General features: G+C 45.8%; 1 protein-coding gene across 3 annotated transcripts in view; it reads left to right on the top strand.

Annotated features, from left to right (window-relative positions):
- LOC112266841 (serine/threonine-protein kinase SIK3 homolog) overlaps nt 1-25,605 on the top strand; it is a 45,372-nt gene that overhangs the window by 15,370 nt on the left and 4,397 nt on the right. Inside the window, exons 2-21 of one of the 3 annotated variants that reach the window (XM_042297207.1) lie at nt 6,148-6,264; nt 6,492-6,555; nt 6,803-6,964; nt 7,101-7,225; nt 7,573-7,696; nt 7,813-7,931; nt 8,067-8,177; nt 8,306-8,440; nt 11,896-11,973; nt 12,669-12,778; nt 13,012-13,168; nt 13,295-13,444; nt 14,421-14,494; nt 14,969-15,103; nt 16,253-16,394; nt 21,749-21,868; nt 22,437-22,495; nt 22,756-22,859; nt 23,043-23,340; nt 24,834-25,531. In XM_042297207.1, coding sequence (XP_042153141.1) covers nt 6,148-6,264; nt 6,492-6,555; nt 6,803-6,964; nt 7,101-7,225; nt 7,573-7,696; nt 7,813-7,931; nt 8,067-8,177; nt 8,306-8,440; nt 11,896-11,973; nt 12,669-12,778; nt 13,012-13,168; nt 13,295-13,444; nt 14,421-14,494; nt 14,969-15,103; nt 16,253-16,394; nt 21,749-21,868; nt 22,437-22,495; nt 22,756-22,859; nt 23,043-23,340; nt 24,834-25,531 — 3,082 coding nt within the window. Of the gene's footprint in view, nt 1-6,147; nt 6,265-6,491; nt 6,556-6,802; nt 6,965-7,100; nt 7,226-7,572; nt 7,697-7,812; nt 7,932-8,066; nt 8,178-8,305; nt 8,441-11,895; nt 11,974-12,668; nt 12,779-13,011; nt 13,169-13,294; nt 13,445-14,420; nt 14,495-14,968; nt 15,104-16,252; nt 16,395-21,739; nt 21,869-22,436; nt 22,496-22,755; nt 22,860-23,042; nt 23,341-24,833; nt 25,532-25,605 lie in introns of all 3 variants that reach the window. The other 2 variants (XM_042297206.1, XM_042297208.1) reach the window with 2 other exon arrangements.

Here is a 25,605-nt window from a genome sequence, read left to right as displayed (position 1 = left end):
AAGCAGTCAGCTGGTATGTCTATAATGGAGTGGCCAGCACAGTCACCGGATCTCAACCCTATTGAGCTGGTATGGGAGCAGCTTGACCGTATGGTACATAAAAAGTGCCCATCAAGCCAATCCAACTTGTAGAAGGTGCTTCAGGAAGCAAGGGGTGACATCTCTTCAGATTACCTCAACAAATTGACAACTAGAATGCCAAAGGTCTGCAAGGCTGGAATTGCTCCAAATGGAAGATTCTTTGACGAAAGCAAAGTTTGAAGGACACTTATTATTTCAATTAAAAATAATTATTTATAACCTTTTCAACGTCTTGACTATAATTTCTATTCATTTTGCACCTCATTTCATGTATGTTTTCCTGGAAAACAAGGACATTTCTAAGTGACCCAGAACTTTTGAACGGTAGTGTATATTTCTTTGCATTGTTTGCAAACTGACATGACGTGTATTCCACATGATATCATTATAGGCCAGGCTAAATCCACAAAACCAGTCTGTTTCATTTAGTTTGTGTTAACCTCCTTTGTTCTATTGTAACTTTTTAAACATCATTTGTATTCCGTCTTCGATATCCAGATTGACATTTTTTGTTTTTCATATTCGACTCTCTGAGCTCTCCACGGTCATCCGCTGTTATATAAAGCCTGAAAGGAATTTCATGATGACAGTCGTCGTTTGTATATGTCCTCTTGTCCACATTCCGTTGGTGTAATTGTCAGCAGCACAGTCGCGTTGTTTAGAGTGCCTTGCCCCAAATAATCTGCTGGCGTGGTTAACCTATTTCTTTCTCCTGTTCATTTTGTTCCTGGTTGCTACGTCTCAGCAGTGGCGTGGTGCGATGGTTAGGTCAACAGTCTTGTGATCGCGGGGGCTATGTGACACTTCAGCTTAACCGGCTCTCTTCTGTATCCATATCTTTCAATGGAAAATTCCCAAAGTAATGCAGGCCAGACACGTCACCCCTCCCAAGTAGATTACTGTAACTATAACTGTACATTATAAACCAGCCAGTAGTTCCAACTACAACTGGCTATTGAACTGAATTGCGTGTGTGAGGAAATGAGTTGCGCTAGTCATTATGATAGTGTGTCCAAACTCCTCTATTGGTGCTCAGCTTATCAGGCCAAATGATGTTCTCTCAAACATCCTGCAGGCGCCAGCTTTTATAGGCCAGCGTAGCTCTCTCTTCCAGTTTTGATTTCGTCTCGATTTCCTTATTTTGAGTCCATTTGCATGGAGAGGGACTTGATGTTCCCAAAGTATTTGGGTTTGCAGCGTGAGACCGGGAGTGTGAACTCAATACCCCATGACCTCTCTCCCTCATTTGGGCTTTTCTGTTTTTACTGTGTAATACCAGTTTGTGTGTGTGTGGTGTTCATTCAGTGTGTGTATGTGGTGTTCATTCAGTGTGTGTGTGTGGTGTTCATTCTGTGTGTGTGTGTGTGGTGTTCATTCTCTCTGTGTGTGTGGTGTTCATTCTCTCTCTGTGTGTGTGTGTGTGTGTGTGTGTGTGTGTGTGTGTGTGGTGTGTGTGTGTGTGTGTGTGTGGTCATTGTGTGTGTGTGGTCATTGTGTATGTTGTGTGGTGCTCACTGTGTGTGTAGTGTGGTGGTTATTCTGTGTGTGTGTGTAGTGTGGTGGTCATTCTGTGTGTGGTGTTCACTGTGTGTGTAGTGTGGTGGTCATTCTGTGTGTGGTGTTAATTTGTGTTTGTGTGTGTGTGGTGTTCGTTCTGTGTGTGGTGTGGTGTTCAATGTGTGTGTGTGTTTTTCTGCTCCAGATGCTGGGCCTCGTACCCACAATGGGGTGGAGGGGTGCTAGAACACCATGTGCCTGGCTCTTCCTTTTCCTGTCCGCTAGCCGGAAATGGGCCCGCAGCTTGCTCTCAGATGGCCCCATTCTATTATCTCGGCCAAGAACAGAGAGGGGGAAGAGTAGCATCAGATATTACCACTATTCCCAGAATGTGAAGCCAGCTCACAAGGATGTTTAGAGAGCAGGTTTTCGTCTCATTCTTGACAGACCATCGCATTACACTGTTAGGCTAATTTATTCATTTATTCATTAGCCTAAAACCTGACGTCGAGCTGACACGTCACAGTTAGTGGTAAAAGATAGCACCGTCAGAATTGATTAGATCAGCAAGGTGTCAAACTCAATTGCTGGAGGGTCGTGTGTTTGCGAGGTTTCCCACCTCCCTTGTACTTGATCGATACATTTAAGGTAATTGATTAGTTAGGAACCCCTCACCCGGTTGTCTAGGTCTTCATTAGACACAAAAAGGAAATAACAAAAACAAGCAAAAACACACAGCGCCTTCAAAAAGTATTCATACCCCTTGACTTATTCCACATTTTGTTGTTACAGCCTGAATTCAAAATGGATAAAAACATTCTCACCCATCTACACACAATACCCTTTAATTACAAAGTGAGAATATGTTTTTAGAATTGTTTTCAAATGTATTGAAAATGAAATACATTTACATAAGTATTCACACCCCTGAGACAATACACAGCGATTACAGCTGTGAGTCTTTCTTGGTAAGTCTAAGAGCTTTGCACACCTGGATTCTACAATATTTGTCTGTTATTCTTTTCAAAATTATTCAAGCTCTGTCAAGTTGATTATTGATCATTCCTAGACAAACATTCACTGTCATCTTGGTAAGCAACTCCGTTGTAGATGTGGCCTTGTGTTCCCATTGTCTGGTGGAAAGCAGACTGAGCCAGGTTTTCCTTTAGGATTTGTCCTGTGCTTAGCTCCATCTGTTTATTTTTTATCCTGAAAAACTCTGCAGTTCTTAACGATTACAAGCATACCCATAACATGATGCGGCCACCACTATGCTTGAAAATATGGAGAGTGGTACTCAGTAATGTATTGGATTTGCCCCAAACATCATGCTTTGTATTCAGGCCAAAAATGTAATTGCTGTGAAATGTTTTTTTTGCAGTATTACATGTGTTTTTTTTTTTTTAACAATACAAAACATACAAACGACAACATACAGATGCACACAAACATCCACAATATCAACTCTGCCCAGAACCACCTGATCACAGCATCATCTCCAGTGCCAGTAACACTCTCTGCCACATGGCCTCAAACTGCACCATGTTGTTTCTCTCTGTTGCCCATGCGCACTTTCAACATTTAAATAATAAAGCATTTGACCTTTCCATTGTGTTAACGATGGGGAATTGGTTGATTTCCAGTTAGGTACACATTTTTTTCAAAATGATTGATGAGAAACGAATCGCCCAACCCACTGGGTATCTGACTGCACCCTCATATGCCTAATTGCAAACAGGACACATGTTTTGGAATATTTGTTATTCTGTACAGGCTTCTTTCTTTTCACTCCCATTTAGGTTCGTATTGTGGACTAACTACAATGTCGTTGATCCATCGTCGGTTTTCTCCTATCACAGCCATTCAACTCAAACTGTTTGAAAGTCACCATTGACCTCATGGTGAAATCCCCGAAATCCTCTCCGGCAACTGATTTGGGAAGGATGCCTGTATCTTTGTGGTAACTGGGTGTATTGGTACAACATCGAAAGTGTAATTAATAACTTCACCATGCTCAAAGGGATATTCAATGTCTGCTTTCAAGATTATTTTTTTTTTTTTTACCCATCTACCAATTAGGTGCCATTCTTTGTGAGGCGTTGGAAAACCTCCCTGGTCTTTGTGGTTGAATCTGTGTTTGAAATCCACTGCTCGCCTGAGGGACCGTACAATTATCTGTATGTGTGGGATACAGAGATGAGGTAGTCATTAAAAAATCATGTTGCACAAAGAGTGAGTCCATGCAACTTATTATGTGCATCGCTAAGGACATTATTATTCCTGCACTTATTCAGGCTTGCCAGAACAAAGTGGTGCAATACTTATTGACTCAAGACATTTTCATTTTTTATTAATTTTGAAAAACATAATTCCACTTTGACAGGCCCTCCGATTTGACACACTGAACTCTTATCAGTATTTAATTCAATTTAAATTCAGGCTGTAACAAAACAAAATGTGGAAAAAGTCAAGGGGCGTGAATACTTTCTGAAGGTGCTGTAGCCCTCAAGGAATTGAGTTTGACACCCCTGGATTGTATACGCTGACCTGTTATTTCAGTGCCATTATGTTAGTTAACCCCTCCCCTAAGGTCAATGTCAGGTTAGCTGGGGGGCTCAGCTTAGTTGTAGGCGTGCGCCCCTCGTTGAGTCTTTGACAGGCGCTAGGCTATTTATAAAATCCATGTCTTATTTATTTTATGATGAACATGTTAGGCTAATTCCTCGAACCTATGAGGCAAATTCCCTGGCTTTTGCGGATAGTGTGAGATGAGAGAGGTGGGAATATTTGCTTTCTTTGTCTCCGTGTTGGTGTTTCTGTGGTTCTTTATCTAAGCCAAAGGAAGTGTCTGATTATCTGATATGAATTAATTTTATTTATTTTTAATTCACCTTTATTTAACCAGGTAGGCAAGTTGAGAACAAGTTCTCATTTGCAATTGCGACCTGGCCAAGATGGGGCGGCAGGGTAGCCTAGTGGTTTTACGATGGTATGTTTGGCAGCATGCGTGAAGGATGCTTTGTTGCAAAATAGGAAGCCATTTCTAGATTTAACTTTGGATTGGAGATGTTTAATGTGAGTCTGGAAGAAGAGTTTACAGTCTAGCCAGACACCTAGGTATTTGTAGTTGTCCACATATTCTAAGTCAGAACCGTCCAGAGTAGTGATGCTGGACGGGCGGGCAGGTGCAGGCAGCGATCGGTTGAAGAGCATGCATTTGGTTTTACTTGTATTTAAGAGCAGTTGGAGGCCACGGAAGGAGAGTTGTATGGCATTGAAGCTCATCTGGAGGGTTGTTAACACAGTGTCCAAAGAAGGGCCAGAAGTATACAGAATGATGTCATTTGCGTAGAGGTGGATCAGAGACTCACCAGAAGCAAGAACGACATCATTGATGTATACAGAGAAGAGAGTTGGCCCAAGAATTGAACCCTGTGGCACCCTCATAGAGACTGCCAGAGCCCCGGGCAACAGGTCCTCCGATTTGACACACAACTATCAGAGAAGTAGTTGGTGAACCAGGCGAGGCAATCATTTGAGAAACCAAGGCTATCGAGTCTGCCGATGAGGATGTGGTGATTGACAGAGTTGAAAGCCTTGGCCAGATCAATGAATACGGCTGCACAGTATTGTTTCTTATCGATGGCGGTTAAGATATTGTTTAGGACCTTGAGCGTGGCTGAGGTGCACCCATGACCAGCTCTGAAACCAGAATGCATAGCGGAGAAGGTGCGGTGGGATTCGAAATGGTCGGTAATCTGTTTGTTGACTTGGCTTTCGAAGACCTTAGAAAGGCAGGGTAGGATAGATATAGGTCCGTACCAGTTTGGGTCAAGAGTGTCCCCTCCTTTGAAGAGGGGGATGACCGCAGCTGCTTTCCAATCTTTGGGCATCTCAGACGACACAAAAGAGGTTGAACAGGCTAGTAATAGGGGTTGCAACAATTTCGGCAGATAATTTTTAGAAAGAAAAGGTCCAGATTGTCTAGCCCGGCTGATTTATAGGGGTTCAGATTTTGCAGCTCTTTCAGAACATTAGCTGACTGGATTTGGGAGAAGGAGAAATGGGGAAGGCTTGGGCGAGTTGCTGTTGGGGGTACAGTGCTGTTGACCGGGGTAGGGGTAGCCAGGTGGAAAGCATGGCCAGCCGTAGAAAAATGCTTATTGAAATTCTCAATTATAGTGGCTTTATCGGTGGTGACAGAGTTTCCTATCCTCAGTGCAGTGGGCAACTGGGAGGAGGTGTTCTTATTCTCCATGGACTTTACAGTCCCAGAATTTTGGGGGTTTTGTGTTGCAGGAAGCAAATTTCGGCTTGATAAAGCTTGCCTTGGCTGAGTTCCAAATGGCACCCTACTACCTATACAGTGCACTACCTTTAGTGCAGTCAATAGGGAATAGGGTGCCACTGTGTCCCTGATCAGTGCTCTGACTTTGACCTCCTGTTGATGAGTCGGGTATGGTCACTCATTGATGAGTCATTTTGCTCAAATGGTTTTGGTTCGCTTGAAATGGTTCAATAGATATCTTGTACTAACTCCCACTCCATTGTCTTTCTGTCTCTGTTCAGGTGGCCATCAAAATAGTGGACAAGACCCAACTGGACGATGAGAACCTGAAGAAGATCTTCAGGGAGGTGCAGATCATGAAGATGCTGAGGCACCCTCACATCATTCGTCTCTACCAGGTCAGTAGATCACAGCTCTGGGGTGGAGTTTGCTCTAAGTACAGATCTAGGATCCCTTCCCACAACCATAACCTTAACCGTTTGTATGGAGAATGCAAATCTGACCCAAGATCAGTGTCTACAGGCAACTTCACCCTAAACTGGATCCACACTGCTGATGCCGTATGTTTAGTGATGTTGACTGAAGCGGTTATATTGTCAATGCAAATGTCTGTCTCTCTCATAAGGTAATGGAGACCGAGAGGATGATCTACCTGGTAACAGAATATGCCAGTGGCGGGGAGATTTTTGGTAAGTTTGTCTTTTGTAGTGAGCCATTGTCTTTTTGTATGCTCCACTTGTGCACAATTGTATGGTTTACTGCCCATGTCAATGGCTCTGACTAGTGACGATCTGTTTGTCTGTGATCCTGCGTTTGACGTCGTCATTGTTTCAATGTGATGTGAAGTGGTGGATCTCGGGGAAATGCAAAGCAAAACCCCTGTAAAAGGCAAATTAACTGAATTTGAACTTTGGCCTCTCGCCTGTCTGTGTTCAGACCACCTGGTGGCCCACGGCAGGATGGCAGAGAAGGACGCGCGGCGGAAGTTCAAGCAGATCGTGGCGGCCGTCCACTTCTGCCACTGCCGCAACATCGTCCACCGAGACCTGAAGGCCGAAAACCTGCTCCTGGACCACAATCTTAACATCAAGATTGCCGGTATAGTTTTTCACTTGATTTCTAGGAGTGTGTTGGGGTTGATCACGGGAAGAGAAGGTTGATTTCCCCCCCTCGCTTATCTCCTCTTTTTTTCCCTCCTCTCTTTTTTTGAACTTCCCTCCTCTGTCCATGGAAGACTTTGGCTTCAGTAACCTGTTCTCCAGAGGCCAGCTACTAAAGACCTGGTGTGGGAGTCCTCCCTATGCTGCCCCAGAGCTCTTTGAAGGGAAGGAGTACGACGGACCCAAAGTGGACATCTGGGTCAGTGTCCTAGTCTTAGTAATCCTAGTTCCTATAAGAAATGACCACAGCTACTCCTCATAGCCTACACTGGACCATGGCTACATCCCAGTTCACACTTTCCGGCATAGATTTAACATTGGTCGACATTCCTTCCAGCCCATACTTACACCCCAATCCAGTGCTTTCAAATCCAACAGGGAGTGTGTCTATGCCCACTTTTGGAAAAGGGTGGAGAGTCTCACCTATAAGGGATTATTCCTCCTCCTCATCCCCTCTCCTCTCTCTCTCTCTCTCTCTCTCTCTCTCTCTCTCTCTCTCTCTCTCTCTCTCTCTCTCTCTCTCTCTATCTATCTCTCTCTGTGTAGAGTTTGGGCGTGGTGCTATATGTTCTGGTGTGTGGTGCCTTGCCGTTTGACGGCAGCACCCTCCAGAACCTGAGGGCCCGGGTGCTGAGCGGGAAGTTCCGCATCCCCTTCTTCATGTCCACAGGTGAGACCCGATGCCAGCACTAATACCTTGCAAGTTGAAACAATGGTGTCTTCTACGGGGTCTGACTGGCTGCTGTGAGTTGTGTTGCTCTTCTGACGCCGTGTTCTCTCTGACAGACTGTGAGTACCTGATCCGACACATGCTGGTGCTGGAGCCCAGTAGGCGCCTCTCCATGGAGCAGATCTGTAAGAACAAGTGGATGAAGCAGGGAGACCCCGACCCAGAGTTTGAGAGGGTGAGTTCCTGAACTCTGAGTCCATCGAGCTGCTTTTGGATGATCTGACAAGACTGCTCTGACCCATTGTCTTTGATTTCAATGAAGGATGGACCCAACGTTTTAATGGAATTTCTGTCTCTCTCTCTCTCTCAGTTGATAGTGGAATGTGAGCAGGTGAAGTCTGAGCGGGAGACAGAGCTCATCAACGAGCAGGTGCTGATGGCCATGTCTGAGATGGGACTGGACCGCGAGCGCACACTCCAAGTGGGACCAACACACACACACACACACTAGATACAAGATTGTTGCAGTAGACAAATGCTGTTGTGCATATGAAATGCCATTGGCTAATGGTTGTCTTGTTTCACCCCTCTTTCGCCCATTCTCTCCAGTCTCTGCACACTGATGCATACGATCACTACAGCGCCATCTACAGCCTGCTCTCTGACCGCCTGAAGAAACACAAGACCCTGCGCGTGGCCCCGACCACACCCCGCCCCATTGGCTACCCTCTCAACGCTGTACAGGTAACCTTTGCCCCTCAGATCTACAGATTCTAAGGAATCTGATTTGATTGGTTACTAAGATTATATGGAACGGATACCATATCATGGTTTAGTTATACAATTAGGTGTCTTTTTGGGGGTTAGAGGTATATAACTTGTGGAGCAAACTGGCCTAATGTAGTTCACCTTAGAAAAAGATAAATAGTATTTTTGTATTTCTCCCCTCCCCCTTCCGTCGGTTCACTCTCGTGCATTTCTCCGGTAAGTCACTACTTTACCTCAGATCCCTTTGTACTTCAGTGAATGATGAAGCCTACAAGAGAGGAATGGAAACGTCTCGTTGCAGCCAAGGACACATCACTAACATCAGAGCCATTCAAAGGAAAGAGCGATGTTTTTAGCAACATTTGATAGTTGTCTTTGACAACGAAGGAACTGAGTAGAAGGCTTGGGCTCCCAAATTGGCGCAGCGGTCTAAGGCACTGCATCTCAGTGCTTGAGGCGTCACTGCAGCACTATTACCTTGCAGCACTAGTACCGGCTGTATCACAACCGGCCGTGATTGGGAGTCCCATAGGGCAGCGCACAATTGGCCCAGCCTTGCCCATGTAGGCATCATTGTTAATAAGTTTTTTACTGACTTGCCTAGTTAAAGGTAAAAAAATTTATAAAAATACTGCAGTTTAATCAAATGCCAACCGGAGAACGGAACAAGGGGCATTAGCTGCTTTACTACCGACAACGTTACCGGTCAAGCCCAATTGTTTGCCTATTTAACTAAACCTTATCCATCTGAGGTGAAGAGGAGGATTGCCGGTACTACGATAGGGTGGCAGATATGGACGCCAAAGACCTCCGGCCATTTAATCTGGTTTAGGGCAAAGGTTTTGAAATCGAGGCCCAAAGTTCATATCCGTGAATTAAACCGACTCTGGGTAAGTAGAAGGGCTGCCTTCATTGCCAACATCTCATAATGTGGTTGTTATTATCAGCTGTTTGTGCAGGCAACTGTCTCTTGAGCGCTGAGCACCAGTCAAACGGAGAAGTTATTATGGTTACTCACTTTCAGAGCGGTGGGGGGACAGACAGACGAGCAGCTAACGGAAGCTATTTCTGCACGTAAAAATGTGTGATTTTTATCAGGACAGGAAAGTTCCGGGTTATAGAATTGTTGCGGGATCAGAACAGTACAGGGAAAAATGTACAAGACTTGACAGGATTGAAATTTCACTCCCGTATCAATCTTTAAAAGGCAGAACCGAATGTGACTACTTAGTACACTGAGTTCAGAGCTCACACTTGTTTAAACTATGGAAGAGGTTAGTAGTTTATTAATTTAGTCGTTTAGAGATTAGTGCTTTACAGTAACAAGATTTTTAATGTTTTTTTTTGTGATATTTGCAGGCAAAAATGCTTGATTTTGCTGCGGCAATTCTGACATTTTGGATGGCAACATGCAATGATTTTGTACGATTTGATGAGGAAAAGTTTGACGTGTAGCTTGATTGAACCATATTATGCGGTGATTGGTTTAAATTGCAAGCCCTCTTTGTACTGCAGTGATTGGTTTAAATTGCAAGCCCTCTTTTTGTACTGCGGTGATTGGTTTAAATTGCAAGCCCTCTTTGTACTGCGGTGATGGGTCAGTTTTATGTGGAAATAGTGCGGTGATTGGTAAAGTGTGCAAGCTCTCGCATAATATGCGGGCCATTGTTGACTTAAAAAACATATAATTTCAATTCTAGAGGGACTTTAGTACTTTAGTGGTCCTCTGTAGCTCAGTTGGTATGGCAGTTGCAACACCAGGATAGTGGGTTTGATTCCTGGGACCACCCGTACGTAAAATATATGTATTCAGAAAGTATTCACACCCCTTGACTTTTTCCACATTTTGTTGTTACAAAGTGAAATTCAAATGGATTTAATTGTAATTTTTTGTCAATGATTTACACAAAATTCTAACATTGGTAAAAATAAATACAATAATCATAAATAACAAACACTAATGTATCTTGATTAGATAGGTAAAAATCTGATGTTCTGCACCTGAACAAGGCCGTTAACCCACTGTTCCTAGGACGTCATTGTAAATAATAATTTGTTCTTAACTGACTTGCCTAGTTAAATACACTGCTCAAAAAAATAAAGGGAACACTTAAACAACACAATGTAGCTCCAAGTCAATCACACTTCTGTGAAATCAAAGGTCATAAAGGCACGTGGAGGCCACACACACTACTGAGCCTCATTTTGACTTGTTTTAAGGACATTTACATCAAAGTTGGATCAGCCTGTAGTGTGGTTTTCCACTTTAATTTTGAGCGTGACTCCAAATCCAGACCTCCATGGGTTGATAAATTAGATTTCCATTGATAATTTTTGTGTGATTTTGTTGTCAGCACATTCAACTATGTAAAGAAAAAAGTATTGAATATAAATATTTCATTCATTCAGATCTAGGATGTGTTATTTTAGTGTTCCCTCTATTTTTTTGAGCAGTGTATATTGGGAAAAAAACTATTCAATCCCCCTGAGTCAATACATGTTAGAATGACCTTTGGCAGTTGTGAGTCTTTCTGGGTAAATCATTAAGAGCTTTCCACACCTGACACCTGGATAGTGCAACATTTGCCAATTTATTATTTTAAAAAATTCCTCAAGCTCTGTCACATTGGCTAATGATCATAGCTAGACAACCATTTTTAGGTCTTACCATAGGTTTTCAAGCAGATCTGTCAAAACTGTAACTCGGCCACTCAGGAACATTCACTGTTATTATCCTGCCTGAAGGTAAATTCTTAGTGTCTGGTAGAAAGCAGACTGAACCAGGTTTTACTCTAGGATTTTGCCTGTGCTTAGCTCCATTCTTTTTTTCAAAATTTTTCTTTAAAAAAATATTTTTTATTCCCAGTTCTTTACGAATACAAGCATGCCCATAACATGCAGCCAACACTATGCATGAAAATATGAAGAGTGAATATGAAGAGTGATACTTAGTAATGTGTTGTATTGGATTTGCCCTAAACATAACACTTTGTATTCAAGACAAAATGTGAATTGCTTTGCCACATGTTTTGCAGTATTACTTTAGTACTTCCTTCTTTTCACTCTGTCAGTTAGGTTAGTATTGTGGAGTAACTACAATGTTCTTGATCCATCCTCAGTTTTCTCCTATCACAGCCATTAAACTCTAACTGTTTTAAAGTCACCATTGGCATCACGGTGAAATCCCTGAGAGGTTTCCTTCCTCTCCGACAACTGAGTTAGGAAGGACGCCTGTATCTTTGTAGTGACCAGGTGTATTGATACACCATCCAAAGTGTAATTAACTTCACCATGCTCACACCATCCGTGAACAGAGTGACCCACATCCCCCTATCAGCAGGCCAGAGCAGATTGCTAGCCAATCAGGTTTGATCATGGAGTGACCTTAGCTGTGTGTACGTGTTTGTGTGTGCGCGGTCTTTTTCCTGCAGACGGATCAGCAGGGTAATCCCGTTAGCATGAATGTCCCTCACGTCCAGCTGATCAACCCAGAGAACCAGATCGTTGAGGTTAGTGAGTCCACCCACATCCATTTCACAATCCTGCGATGCAGCTGCTCTAGTGACACTGACATGGTGGCCTGTTTGCTATGGTCGCTGTAAGATTATTATACACTTCTTTAAAGTCCAAGACGTTTTTTTTTTTTATCTCGATACAAAGTCATTTCTGGGTAACAATTTAAGTACCGTACTGCGATTTGTTTTCAATTAAACGGTCAAAAAGAAACAAAGATAGCTTTTTTAGCAAAGAGCAATTTCTCAAGCAAGAATTTTGCTTGGACTGTAGTCTAAACTAGCTGTTGTTGGCAGTGACGTTTGGGACTCTCTATCTTATTGTTCTATTAGCTAATTTACCAGGCAGGCCAGAACTCCATCCCACCTAAACAGGCAGAGATTTCAGGCGTGCTTTTCAAACAGCTCTTACACTAAAAGGACATCAATCATAATTTCCACAATTTCACAGTATTATTCCAACCTCATAGTGAGGAAATATATAAAACTGCACTGGCCTTTTTAAGTAGGAATTTAAGAACTTGTAATCTAGACTGCACAGCAATTGTGTTGTTTTGTGGGATCCTACACTAATATAACCCTGTGATTCACATAAATCCAACTCTGAATTACTCAGATACACACTGGCATACCACATACACAAATTAATGCATTGTTACACATACAGATATTGTTTGTCCTTTGCCGTGTAGCCGGACGGAAACATGGCCCTGGACAGTGATGACGCAGAGGAGCCGTCTCCAGAGGCCATGGCTCGCTACCTGTCCATGAGGCGTCACACTGTGGGCGTCCCAGACCCCAGGTACTGTATTCACCTTATCTCTCCTGTCTGTCTGGCCGTTTGTCTGGCCGTCGGTCTGTCTCTCTGTCTTGCCGTCTGTCTGGCTGTTTGTCTGGCCGTATTTTAACAATGTGTGTGTGTGTACCCGTGTGTGTGTACGTACGTGTGTGTACTTACGTGTGTGTGTGTGTGTGTGTGCGTGCGTGTGTGTACGTGTGTGCTTTCATCTCTTTGCTGACTGTGTTCTCTATCAGAACGGAGATGCAGGAGGACCTGCAGAAGCTGCCCCCTGGGTTCCCCCGTGTGGCCCCCCAGCCCCCCTTCCCCATGCCCCCCACCATGGGCCACATGCACACACTGATGCCCACCCAGAACCCACACCTACAGCCCACACAGCAGCTGGAATACAAGGTGAGGGATCAGAAAGTGTGTGTGTGTGTGTGTGTGTGTGGTATGACAGAGTATAGTTACATAGTCCATATATATTTATATATGTATGGGCCAAACTGATGTTCCTCCCGCTCTCTGTCCCTCCAGGAGCAGTCCCTGCTGCAGCCGCCCACCCTGCAGCTGCTGAATGGCATGGGGCCCCTGGGCCGCAGGGCCTCGGATGGTGGGGCCAACATCCAGCTGCACGCCCAGCTACTGAAGAGGCCACGGGGACAGTCCCCTCTGGTCGCCAACCCTGTGAGTCCCTGCCCTCCCAATGTTAGTGTGTGTGTGTGTTTAAGAGCCAGAACTGGATTCAAATGCATGTGTATTTGTTATTTAAATACTTATTTTCTATGTATAATGCACGCTGTGTTAAGAAGCAGTGCGGCTTGGTTGGGTTGTGTTTCGGAGGACGCATGGCTCTCGACCTTCGTCTCTCCTGAGCCCGTACGGGAGTTGTAGCGATGAGACAAGATAGTAACTACTAACAATTGGATACCATGAAAAAAGGGGGTAAAAATACTTTTTTTTTAAATGCCAACTATTTGAAAATATTTTCAAATACTTATTTACAAATCCATTATTTTAAATACTGGGTTCAAATGCATGGGAGTATTTATTTGTATTTGAAAATATACTGTGTATTTGAGTATTTTCAAATACATGCCAGTACTTTCCCAGTGTATTTCCAAATACATCCCAGTATTCAACTACTTGTGTTAAAATATATATATATATTTTTTTTTTAAAGTGTACTTTCAAATGTCTTTAAAAGTTAGCCTAAATACTATTTAAACCCAGGTCACTTAAGAGTATAGTTTTTGTCTAGTCCAGTCTACTATGCCATGTGCTCTGTCAGTGCCTATGTACCTGCGCTGTCAGTGCCTATGTACCTGCTCTGTCAGTGCCTATGTACCTGCTCTGTCAGTGCCTATGTACCTGCTCTGTCAGTGCCTATGCACCCGCTCTGTCAGTGCCTATGTACCTGCTCTGTCAGTGCCTATGTACCTGCTCTGTCAGTGCCTATGTACCTGCTCTGTCAGTGCCTATGTACCTGCTCTGTCAGTGCCTATGTACCTGCTCTGTCAGTGCCTATTTACCTGCTCTGTCTACTGAGGTGACAGTGGTTTTATACACCCCCCACCTGTTTTCAGAGTGTCACTGTCCAACATTGTTTTTCCTCATGTTCTCTCTCTCCTTGTCCCGTTCTCCCTCTCCCTCTCTCTTGCAGCACCCCATCCCGGCTGTGGCTCCGGTGGATGAGGAGGGCTCTGACGGGGAGCCCGACCAGGAGGCGGTGCAGAGGTAAGCCTGGGAGGGTGACAGGGACAGGGGGGCTTTGGAGCGTGACCGTAGAAGCGCTGGTGTTCCTGGGTTACTGGGAGTTGAGATGCAAGTAGGCTGCAGCACTGCTTTCTGCCACCGGGGGACCTGGCCACTATTGTTCCGGTGCGCCCCTCTCATCACGCAACTGGCTTTCATAAGGCGATCAATCAACTCCTCTCCAACTTCTACCAAATCTACCTCTCTAAATCTCCTCTTAAAATATCTCTCTCTCTCATTTCAAATTATGCCGCCAAATTATCCCGCCACGGCTTCGCTTACACTAAGCTTGCTCAAACAATCCAATCCTCAAATTGGAACGGGGGGTTGTGGGCGTTATCTGATGTGTGATTCGTCCTGCCTGAAGGAAGGGGGAGGATGGGTTTTTTTCCCCCTCCCCCAATGAGGACGGAGAGCTGACCAGTGCTGCTTCCTGTCTCCCTCCCCGCGGCCCAGGTACTTGGCGAACCGCTCCAAGCGGCACACGACGCACGCGCTCATGAGCACGGCGCACGGCGGTGAGCCGCTGGCAGACTCGCAGAGGCCCCAGGGCTCCCGACAGAGGGGGTGGGCCCCGGAGCAGCACTGCCGGTGAGGGGCCCCACACTGAGGCTGACAGACACCCCGCCCCAGGCCAGGGGGGGCATGCATGGGCCCCGACCCACAGCAACGAGGGAGCAGGGACAGTATCTAGAGATAGGGACACAAGCACTAAATACACACATACACCCCCTTCACTGAGCCAAAAGTCCTCACTGGGGGGGGTGCATGGGCGCCAGCATTCAGCGAGGCAGGGAAAGGGGCACAGGAACTTAGGAGACATTCACAGAGACACATATTCTCACGCTATAATGAGCTGGAAGTCCATACCAGGGGGGGGGGCATGAATGGGCTCCAGCCAGCACACAGGAGCAGGAACCTGGACCCTATTGCACCATGCAGGTTACACTATCACAGTCACCAGCTTGAAGCATACGACATGAGGACTTCTAGTGATCCAGGGGTAGGTTAGCTAACAGAACCAGTTGTCAGAGCCTTGCGCCGGGCTCCGAGTTCTCCTGAGCTGCAGGTCAGCCGTTGGACAGTCTGGGTTGTGGGGAAGTTGCCATCTCATTGGTTGAGGACAGATATCATCGAGCGTCTCAGAGTAAGAGTGCTGATCTAGGATCAGCTCCCCATCTAATCTCGTTCATTGGGATCTTACCCGGGCAAATCTGATCCTAAATCAGCACTCTGAGACGTTTGATACATGCGGCTGGTCTTCTGATACTGATTGAACACGCTCAGCTCAGTTTAGGAGAAGCATCTTTATTGTAATTATTCCAAGCCGTTCGTTCTACAGCCAGTTTGAGTCAGCCTAGTTATTCTCTGATTTCTCTAGCTAGCTATTCTCGGTATAGACATTTTTTTTGCTTGTTTGACTGCAACTGAAGGACGCTTCAGGTATTGGATTCTCCAAATGACCTTGTCGATCAGGTCTTGGTTTGGACTGGGTATGACGACACCGCGACGCAGTCCTGCTGTGTGTTGCTGTGGATCCTCTGCTCACGGTTCTAGGATCAGCTGTTTGTTTACAGTGACATTATGATGGTGCAGAGAGACCAGAGGAGCTCATGTAAATGTGATTTTTCATTCTTTCATTTTTCTGTCTGTATGCGACTTCACCTCTGTATCCATTTCTATGTATGTCTGGCTCCTGTCTATGTGTCTGTTTGTTTGCGGCTCTGCGCTTCTCCCCAGGTCCATCTACAAGGACTGTAACACCCTGCACTTGCCCATGGAGCGTTTCTCCCCCGTGAGGCGCTTCTCCGACGGGGCCACCACCATCCAGGCCTTTAAGATCCACCTGGAGAACAGCAGCCTCATCAGGCAGCTCAAACAGGTACTGTACACCCCCACCTGGTTCTGTGCACCCCCACCTAGTTCTGTGCACCCCCACCTGGTTCTGTGCACCCCCACCTGGTTCTGTACACCCCCACCTGGTTCTGTACACCCCCACCTGGTTCTGTACACCCCCACCTGGTTCTGTGCACCCCCACCTGGTTCTGTGCACGCCCACCTGGTTCTGTGCACCCCCACCTGGTTCTGTGCACCCCCACCTGGTACATACAGTGCATTCAGGAAGTATTCAGACGCCTTGACTTTTCCCACATTTTATGTTACAGCCTTACTCTAAAATGGATTAAATAAACACAAATGCTAATGAATCTACACACTATACCTCATAATGACAAAGCAAAAACACGTTTTCACATATCTTTACAAATGTATGAAAAATAGGAAACAGATACCTTATTTACGTAAGTATTCAGTCCCTTTGCTATAAGACTTGAAATTGAGCTCAGGTGCATCCTGTTTACTTTGGTCATCCTTGAGATGTTTCTGCAACTTGATTGGAGTCCACCTGTGGTAAATACAATTGATTGGACTTGATTTGGAAAGGCACACACCTGTCTATATAAGGTCCAAAGTTGACAGTGCATGTCAGAGCAAAAACCAAGCCATGAGGTCGAAGGAATTGTCCGTAGAGCTCAGAGACAGGACTGTGTCAAGGCACAGATCTGGGGAAGGGTAACAAAAAATGTCTGCACCATTGAAGATCCCCAAGAACACAGTGGCCTCCGTCATTCTTAAGTGGAAGAGGTTTGGAACCACCAAGACTCTTCCTAGAGCTGGCCGCCCAGCCAAACTGAGCAATCGGGGGAGAATTGACTTGGTCAGGGAGGTGACCAAGAACCTGATAGTCATTCTGACAAAGATCAATTGTTCCTCTGTGGAGATGGGAGAACCTTCCAGAATGACAACCATCTCTGCAGCACTCCACCAATCAGGCCTTTATGGTAGAGTGGCCAGATGGAAGCCACTCCTCAGTAAAAGGCACATGAGAGCCTGCTTGGAGTTTGCCAAAAGGCACCTAAAGTACTCAGACCATGTGAAACAAGATTCCCTGGTCTGATGATATCAAGTTTAAAGTATTTCGGGACAAGTCTCTGAATGTTCTTGAGTGACCCAGCCAGAGCCCTGACTTGAACCCGATCGAACATCTCTGGAGAGACCTGAAAATAGCTGTGCAGCAACGCTCCCCATCCAACCTGAAAGCGCTTGAGAGGATCTGCAGAGAAGAATGGGAGAACGTGCCCAAATACAGATGTGCCAAGCTTGTTGCGTCATACCCAAGAAGACTCGAGGCTGTAATCGCTTCCAAAGATTCTTCAACAAAGTACTAAATAAAGGGTCTGAATACTTATGTAAATGTGATAGTTCCATTTTTTTAATACATTTGCAAACATTTGTAAAAACCTGTTTTTGCTTTCTCATTATGGGGTATGAAGAAGAAAAAAAAATCTCTTTTAGAAACACTCAAGGGTTCTGAGTACTTTCTCAAAGCACTGTATCTCACAGCCTCCCGAAAGACAAAGCATTTGAATGTTTTCTTCTTTCACGAGAGACTCGTCCTGATTTACCCCTACCTGCAGCTCCTGAGCATAGTCCCGCTCCAATGTATCTACAGTGGGGCAAAAAAGTATTTAGTCAGCCACCAATTGTGCAAGTTCTCCCACTTAAAAAGATGAGAGAGGCCTGTAATTTTCATCATAGGTACACTTCAACTATGACAGACAAAATTAGAAAAAAAATCCAAGAAAATCACATTGTAGGATTTATTTGCAAATTATGGTGGAAAATAAGTATTTGGTCACCTACAAACAAGCAAGATTTCTGGCTCTAACAGACCTGTCACTTCTTCTTTAAGAGGCTCCTCTGTCCTCCACTCGTTACTTGTATTAATGGCACCTGTTTGAACTTGTTATCAGTATAAAAGACACCTGTCCACAACCTCAAACAGTCACACTCCAAACTCCACTATGGCCAAGACCAAAGAGCTATCAAAGGACACCAGAAACTAAATTGTAGACCTGCAGCAGGCTGGGAAGACTGAATCTGCAATAGGTAAGCAGCTTGGTTTGAAGAAATCAACTGTGGGAGCAATTATTAGGAAATGAAAGACATACAAGACCACTGATAATCTCCCTCGATCTGGGGCTCCATGCAAGATCTCACCCCATGGGGTCAAAAGGATCACAAGAACGGTGAGCAAAAAATCCCAGAACCACACGGGGGGACCTAGTGAATGACCTGCAGAGAGCTAGGACCAAAGTAACACAGCCTACCATCAGTAACACACTACGCCGCCAGGGACTCAAATCCTGCAGTGCCAGACGTGTCCCCCTGCTTAAGCCAGTACATGTCCAGGCCCATCTGAAGTTTGCTAGAGAGCATTTGGATGATCCAGAAGAAGATTGGGAGAATGTCATATGGTCAGATGAAACCAAAATATAACTTTTTGGTAAAAACTCAACTCGTCGTGTTTGGAGGACAAAGAATGCTGAGATGCATCCAAAGAACACCATACCTACTGTGAAGCATGGGGGTGGAAATATCAAGCTTTGGGGCTGTTTTTCTGCAAAGGGACCAGGACGACTGATCCGTTTAAAGGAAAGAATGAATGGGGCCATGTATCGTGAGATTTTGAGTGAAAACCTCCTTCCATCAGCAAGGGCATTGAAGATGAAACGTGGCTGGGTCTTTCAGCATGACAATAATCCCAAACACACCGCCCGGGCAACGAAGGAGTGGCTTCGTAAGAAGCATTTCAAGGTCCTCGAGTGGCCTAGCCAGTCTCCAGATCTCAACCCCATAGAAAATCTTTGGAGGGAGTTGAAAGTCTGTGTTACCCAGCAACAGCCCCAAAACATCACTGCTCTAGAGGAGATCTGCATGGAGGAATGGGCCAAAATAGCAGCAACAGTGTGTGAAAACCTTGTGAAGACTTACAGAAAACGTTTGACCTCTGTCATTGCCAACAAAGGGTATATAACAAAGTATTGCGATAAACTTTTGTTATTGACCAAATACTTATTTTCCACCATAATTTGCAAATAAATTCATAAAAAATCCTACAATGTGATTTTCTGTAAAAAAAAATTCTCATTTTGTCTGTCATAGTTGAAGTGTACCTATGATGAAAATTACAGGCCTCTCTCATCTTTTTAAGTGGGAGAACTTGCACAATTGGTGGCTGACTAAATACGTTTTTTTGCCCCACTGCACCTGCTGCTCCTGAGCATAGTCCTGCCTTACCCCGTACCTGCTCCAATGTATCTACCTGCTGCTCCTGAGCATAGTCCTGCCTTATCCCGTACCTGCTCCAATGTATCTACCTGCTGCTCCTACATAGTCCTGCCTTACCCCGTACCTGCTCCAATGTATCTACCTGCTGCTACATAGGTGCCCAGACTGCCCACAACCCCTGGGGCGCAAGTGTGAATGCCACACAAGCCTCCCTTGACGTCATCCACTTGTTTTCCTACACAGTGAAAGGACAGATTTAGATACTGAGCCTCTTTAGAGAAGATTCAGTGTAGTCAGTGTGTACGTCTCCACTTTGTACTGTCCCGGTGTCTTAATGACGGACACCCTGATGTCGTCTATCGTCATACTAAACTGTCTGGCCTCACTGGAAAGTATTTTGTTAACGCATCCGGGGAAAAGAGCGTGTCTTACCGTGATTCAATTAATGCCTTTGTCACAATAGAATCACTTGCATACGCACATAGCTAAATAGCTTGTCAAGTGCTCTACTTTTGCCTCTGGATGTTCCAGGTGGTATGAAACACAGGAACTGGCTCTCCATTGAGGTCCCATCAGTTGAAAGGCCTGTTGTAATTCTCATTCTCTCAAACCCGCTGGTCCTTATTTCCCCCTTACCCACCTGCTCCCGCTGGTCCTGCCTTAACCCGTACGTACCTACCTGCTCCATTGTATCGACCAGTGTAGAGACACCAAAACACAGGTTTCTTCTTGTTTAGTCTGTATACTTAAAGACCCCTCCCTCCCATCCATCTTTTTTTCCAGAAACCATACCATTCTACCATTCTCCGAAACCAAGAACATTTTTAATTTTCTGCTTTTCATTCAATATGTTTCCATGTAAAGAACAAGTCATCGATGTACTTTTTTTTCATCTTTTTTTTTTTTTTCTTTCCATCCATCTTTTTTCGACCTTCTGTCACCTGCACCTCTACATAGCGCCCGAGGCTGGCGTTCAACTATATTGCAATATGTAAAGACTTACCAAAAACAAACTTTTTTTTTTTTTTTTTTTTTTGCATTGCTCTGCAGTCTACAATACTTCTTTGGGTAAGCACTGCAGCTCCTAAGCATTGTCCTGCCTTACCCCAAACGCTTCTGTTTCACTCTATCTTCCTTCTGCACCTCAGTGTGCAGGCACTTGATGTAATCCACTTACTCCCACTTAACCTTCAATTAGTCTGATTCCATACACAAGGACAGATTGTGCAGTGTTGGACTGAAACACTGAACTGCTTTAGCAATCGAGTCGGTGTGTAATAGACACAGCTCCAAGGTGGGGGGCATCAAGAGGTTCAGCAGGTTTGAGGATATTGGGATTGGCCTAAGGGTGCTGATGTCACTGGGGTGGGAATTAAGGGGTAATCCCACAGACTCAAGTTTGGGATGGTGTTATGGTGAGAGTAAACACTAGGCTGTTTGGGTCACGGGGGTGAGCGTCAATACAAAACAAGCTGCCATTGATGTCGCCAACACTTCTGCCCTTGGTCAAAGCTAAAGTCATTACGTGACCCAGAACCAAGTCCGCTAGCCTTGTCCCAGATCTGTTTGTGCTATCATGTCAACTCTTTGTCATGCCAAAATGATAGCACAAACAGGTCTGGGACCAGGCTAGATATCAGCTAATCGATTGAACAGTTTAATGTCGAGGCTGTGATGAGAGACTAGCGCTAGAGAGGTGGCGGATGGATCTCCAAGGTCGTTGTAACAGTACACAAAAGGGGAATAGGGAAAATTCTATATTGATGACTTCAGAACCGGTCTGTATTATGAAGTTAACAGCCATTTTAGAAGTGTAAGGAAGGACCACATGCCTTACACACTAACCTCATAGACCCTGAAATGGATTCAATTTAAATCAAAAAGCTTTATTGCCCATCCAAAATACATAATAATGAAATGGCCTTTTTGACATGCGACAAAGAATTGATTTGAATCTCTTTTATTGTTGCGTTCTATATTATCGTCGGATGTGTGAAAGTGACCGCAAGTAATGCTATTCATTATATCTCAGGTTCCACTGTCTTTCTTTGTGTGGTCTCTAACAACAATATGTTTGTTGTGTGTTTGTGCGCGTATGTGTACCAGGAGTGTGAGCAGCTGCAGAAGATGTACGCTTGTCCCCAGGACGAGAGGCTGCTTGAGCACACACAACAACAGCATTTCCTGTACCAGCAGGAGCAGCAGATTCTACACCAGCAGATACAGGTCACTGTGACACACACCGACACAGGCGCGCGCACGCGGTGACAGACACACACACACACACACACAGAGACACACAGAGAAAGACACAGACACACATACACAGAGAACGACACAGACACACATACACAGAGAACGACACACAGAGACACACAGAGAAAGACACAGACACAGACACACAGAGATAGACACAGACACACACACACACACAGAGAAAGACACAGACACACACAGAGACACACAGAGAAAGACACAGACACATACACAGAGACACACACACACACACACAGAGACACACACACACACACACACACACACACACACACAGAGAAAGACACAGACACATACACAGAGACACACACACACTGCGTGGTTTGTATCAGCTGGAGCAGTGTTTTCTACACCAGCAGATGCAAGTCACTTTGAGCCTGGGACATTTCTGTCCCCATCTGTGAAAGACACTCACACACTGGGAAATGCTGGTCGATGTGACACAAACACCGTAAACACATGCCATTATGCGTTCCTAAATAGTTTCCCCATTAGCTAAATCTTTCTCTCCATTCTGCAGGCCCTGTCTTTGGGACACGGAGACTGCCAGCCCAGTCACCTTACCCACCAGCTCCAGAGGTGAAAACACCACACACACACACACCCTGAGTTGTCAACACCCGCACACTCTGAGCAAGAGACTGATGATACTCATTAGTGTCTAAAAACAAGCATTTATTTTTATGCACACAGGTTCAAAGGAACACACTCTATGGCAATAGTCTGCTAAACACATGTCGTGGAGATCAGAGAAGCTCCACCAACAAGCCAGGCTTTTGTTTTGCTCTATTGATTTGAAGTGTTATTTACATCCCTGTCTGTTCTCTCCCTTCCCTCAGGTTGCATATCCAGCCCTCCAGCCCACCGCCTACACATGCCAGCAACCACCTTTTCAGACAGCCCAATCAGAGTCCCCCTCCAACAGCGATGATGCAGGGGCACGGTGAGTTTTAACTCCACCCCTTATTCCTACTTGTCTTTTTATTGGACTAAAGGACTGAATGATCAGTCAATATGACAAAATTGTTAATGATCCCTTATTAAGACTAAGTGCTGGTTGAAATAACCTGTTTGTAGGTGTATTAGCTCTCTCCTGACTGACTGATCTCTCCCTCCTACCCCCCAGGTATACCATCAGCGGTGCAGTACCAGCACGCCCCCGCCCTCTACCAGCCCTCCAGCGCGAGTCCCCCCCCTTGCGGCCTCCGCCCCGTCACACTGCCCCCCCAGCAGCAGCAGCCCTGCTCCTCTTCCCGTGGGGGGGGTGTCCCCATGCCCCAGCAGCAGGTGACTATCCAGGTGCAAGAGGTGGAGCTGGGAGGGGGCGGGGCCCTGCAGCGCCAGCAGCAGGCTTTCCTTTCCATGCCGTGCTCCCACCGGGTCCTGGGGAAGCAGCTGAGCGCAGACAATGCCGAGACCCACAGGTGACCCTCACGCTGCCTGTGTGGCTGACCCGTCATGGCTGTTCCCCTTTGTACTTATTGATTATACTTTTTGTTTTCCCTCCATCCCTTTTCTTAAACTTTCATGTTCTTCAACTCTGTGTTTTGGACTTTCTCGCATGTCCTCACACTGTAAATAACTCCATTTCATCTACCCCCCCCTCCTTCAGTTATTGTAGATTTCAGTCTCCCATACCTCAGTCAACCGTAGGAAGCCATGTTCCTGAAGCCCAAAACTCACTCATAATTCAGTTTTATAAACCGTGTTGCCCGTGGTGTAAATATCTTTGGGCTTGTATTATTGGGAGGCAGGATTTAGAGGCAGCATGGGAGGCATCCTAAATGGCAGCCAATTCCCCTATATCCTGAACTCCTTTAGACCACGTGCCCTGGTCAAAAGTACTCTATATAGCAGGGGTGTCAAGCAAATGGACCCAGTGAGCCCATTCAATCTGGCCCTTTCGAAAACGAAAGCTAGACAGTCAGGGAGCATTAAGAAAATCCATAGAGGTTATATTATCTTTTGCACTTTTTGACTGCGAGGAAATGTAATCAATATTAAGTGCGGCCCTCGGGACCTCTGTGAAGACCGAATGCGACCTGCGGGGCGAAATTCGTTGTTTACGCCCCTGCTATTCAGGGACAACAGGGTCTTACACCTGATAGGTTAGTGGATTTCAGACAAAATCTTGTGGGTTTTTACATTGAGAAATACCACTGTGACCAAAGTGTTTTGATAAACCAAAAAACCTACTTGGCGGAATAAGGAGACGTCCCACCGCCCGCTGATTCCCCCGCTGAGATTGGCTGACTAAATGGGCGTAGGTGGTGGGATGACTGCTCGTGGTAGGAGTGTCCCTTCCAGCTGGTAGGAACTAGGAATTCCTATACCCAACAGTCTGTGTGTTGTATTTCTCCTCCACCCCAGCTGGTAGTAACACTGTAGGACCTAAACACATATTCACCCAACAGTCTGTGTGTTGTATTTCTATGCTAAGCCTAGACCATGTTCACTGAGAGGGGGTGACAAGCTTGGTGGTTACCTCATCGTTTGATTTTCCTGTCATTTCCTCTGGCAAAGCAACAGAATTTGGGTGTATTTGAGGTTGTCACTCAATACCATGACTCCTTTAATCCGGAAGGCTTCTGTGCTAATTATCACCCATAATAGTGGGTCAAACTGTTGTATTTAAGATGTAGAATTGTATTGTCATGTCAGAATCACGTAGGCATATTTGTGTTTTGTCATACTTCTCTCACCACTCATACTGTTCATAATAACTCATTTAATTTTTATACTACTACTAATAATAACTGCCATTTATTTCTTGTATACTTCTTTAATCCAAAATACTTCATCTCAATGGTGTATTTGTTTTTTTCCCTCAGAAGTATTTGCATTGGATGGTACATTTTGTTGCAAGTAGCATATAAGATGACTATTCCCCTCTCTTCCCTGGTCCCTCCCTCCCCAGTCGCAGCCTCGGACGGTTCAACACATACGACCAGGCCGCCTTCAACCCCCATCTGTTCGGCGAGGGGTCTCGGCCATCGGGGGTGGTGGGGGGCTACAACCCCTACCTCCAGGGGACCTCCCTCAAGGTGCCAGGGATGGAGGGCTACCAGGGTGGGGTGGTCGGTGGCACTGGAGGCGGGGGCTACGGGAGCCCCTCTGCCCTGCAGCAGGCTCTCCTCTCCCCCACCCCCCTGGAGTACCGGCCCCAGCAGCATGTCACCCCCACCCTACAGGGTCTCCTCTCTCCCCGCCACTCCCTGACGGGCCACGCCGACCCCGCCTGCCCCCCAGGACCTGGCCTCCCTGCTGAAGAGGCAGAGCCCTCGGCCGGCACCCCCACTTCCCCCAACGTGCCCCAGGACTACACGGAAATGCTGCTGCTGCGCCAGCTCGGCCAAGGGGAGTCTCTGGAGCCGGGAAGCCCCTACCACCACCTCCTCCAGATCAGGCCCCCAGATGTCCAGCCCCCCAGCCTACCCCACTCAGAGAGCATGGAGGAGGATGACCTGCCACCCGGCTACCATGAGGGCCTCCTGGCCAAGGCCCAAGGCTGTGGGGATGGCCATGACCTGCTGGGCCCCCCCCAGGGAGGGACGCCCCCCTACAACTCCCCCACACACAGACACGGCTACATCAGGAGCACCACCACAACCAGAGGTAAGGGTCAAGCAGGCTCAACCGTAGAAATAGAAGGACTATTTCGATTCTGTACATTCTATTTCTATGGTGTC

Source organism: Oncorhynchus tshawytscha, linkage group LG14, assembly GCF_018296145.1.
Source record: "Oncorhynchus tshawytscha isolate Ot180627B linkage group LG14, Otsh_v2.0, whole genome shotgun sequence".
Classification (NCBI taxonomy): domain Eukaryota; kingdom Metazoa; phylum Chordata; class Actinopteri; order Salmoniformes; family Salmonidae; genus Oncorhynchus; species Oncorhynchus tshawytscha.
This window is presented reverse-complemented; position numbering and strand designations above follow the sequence as displayed.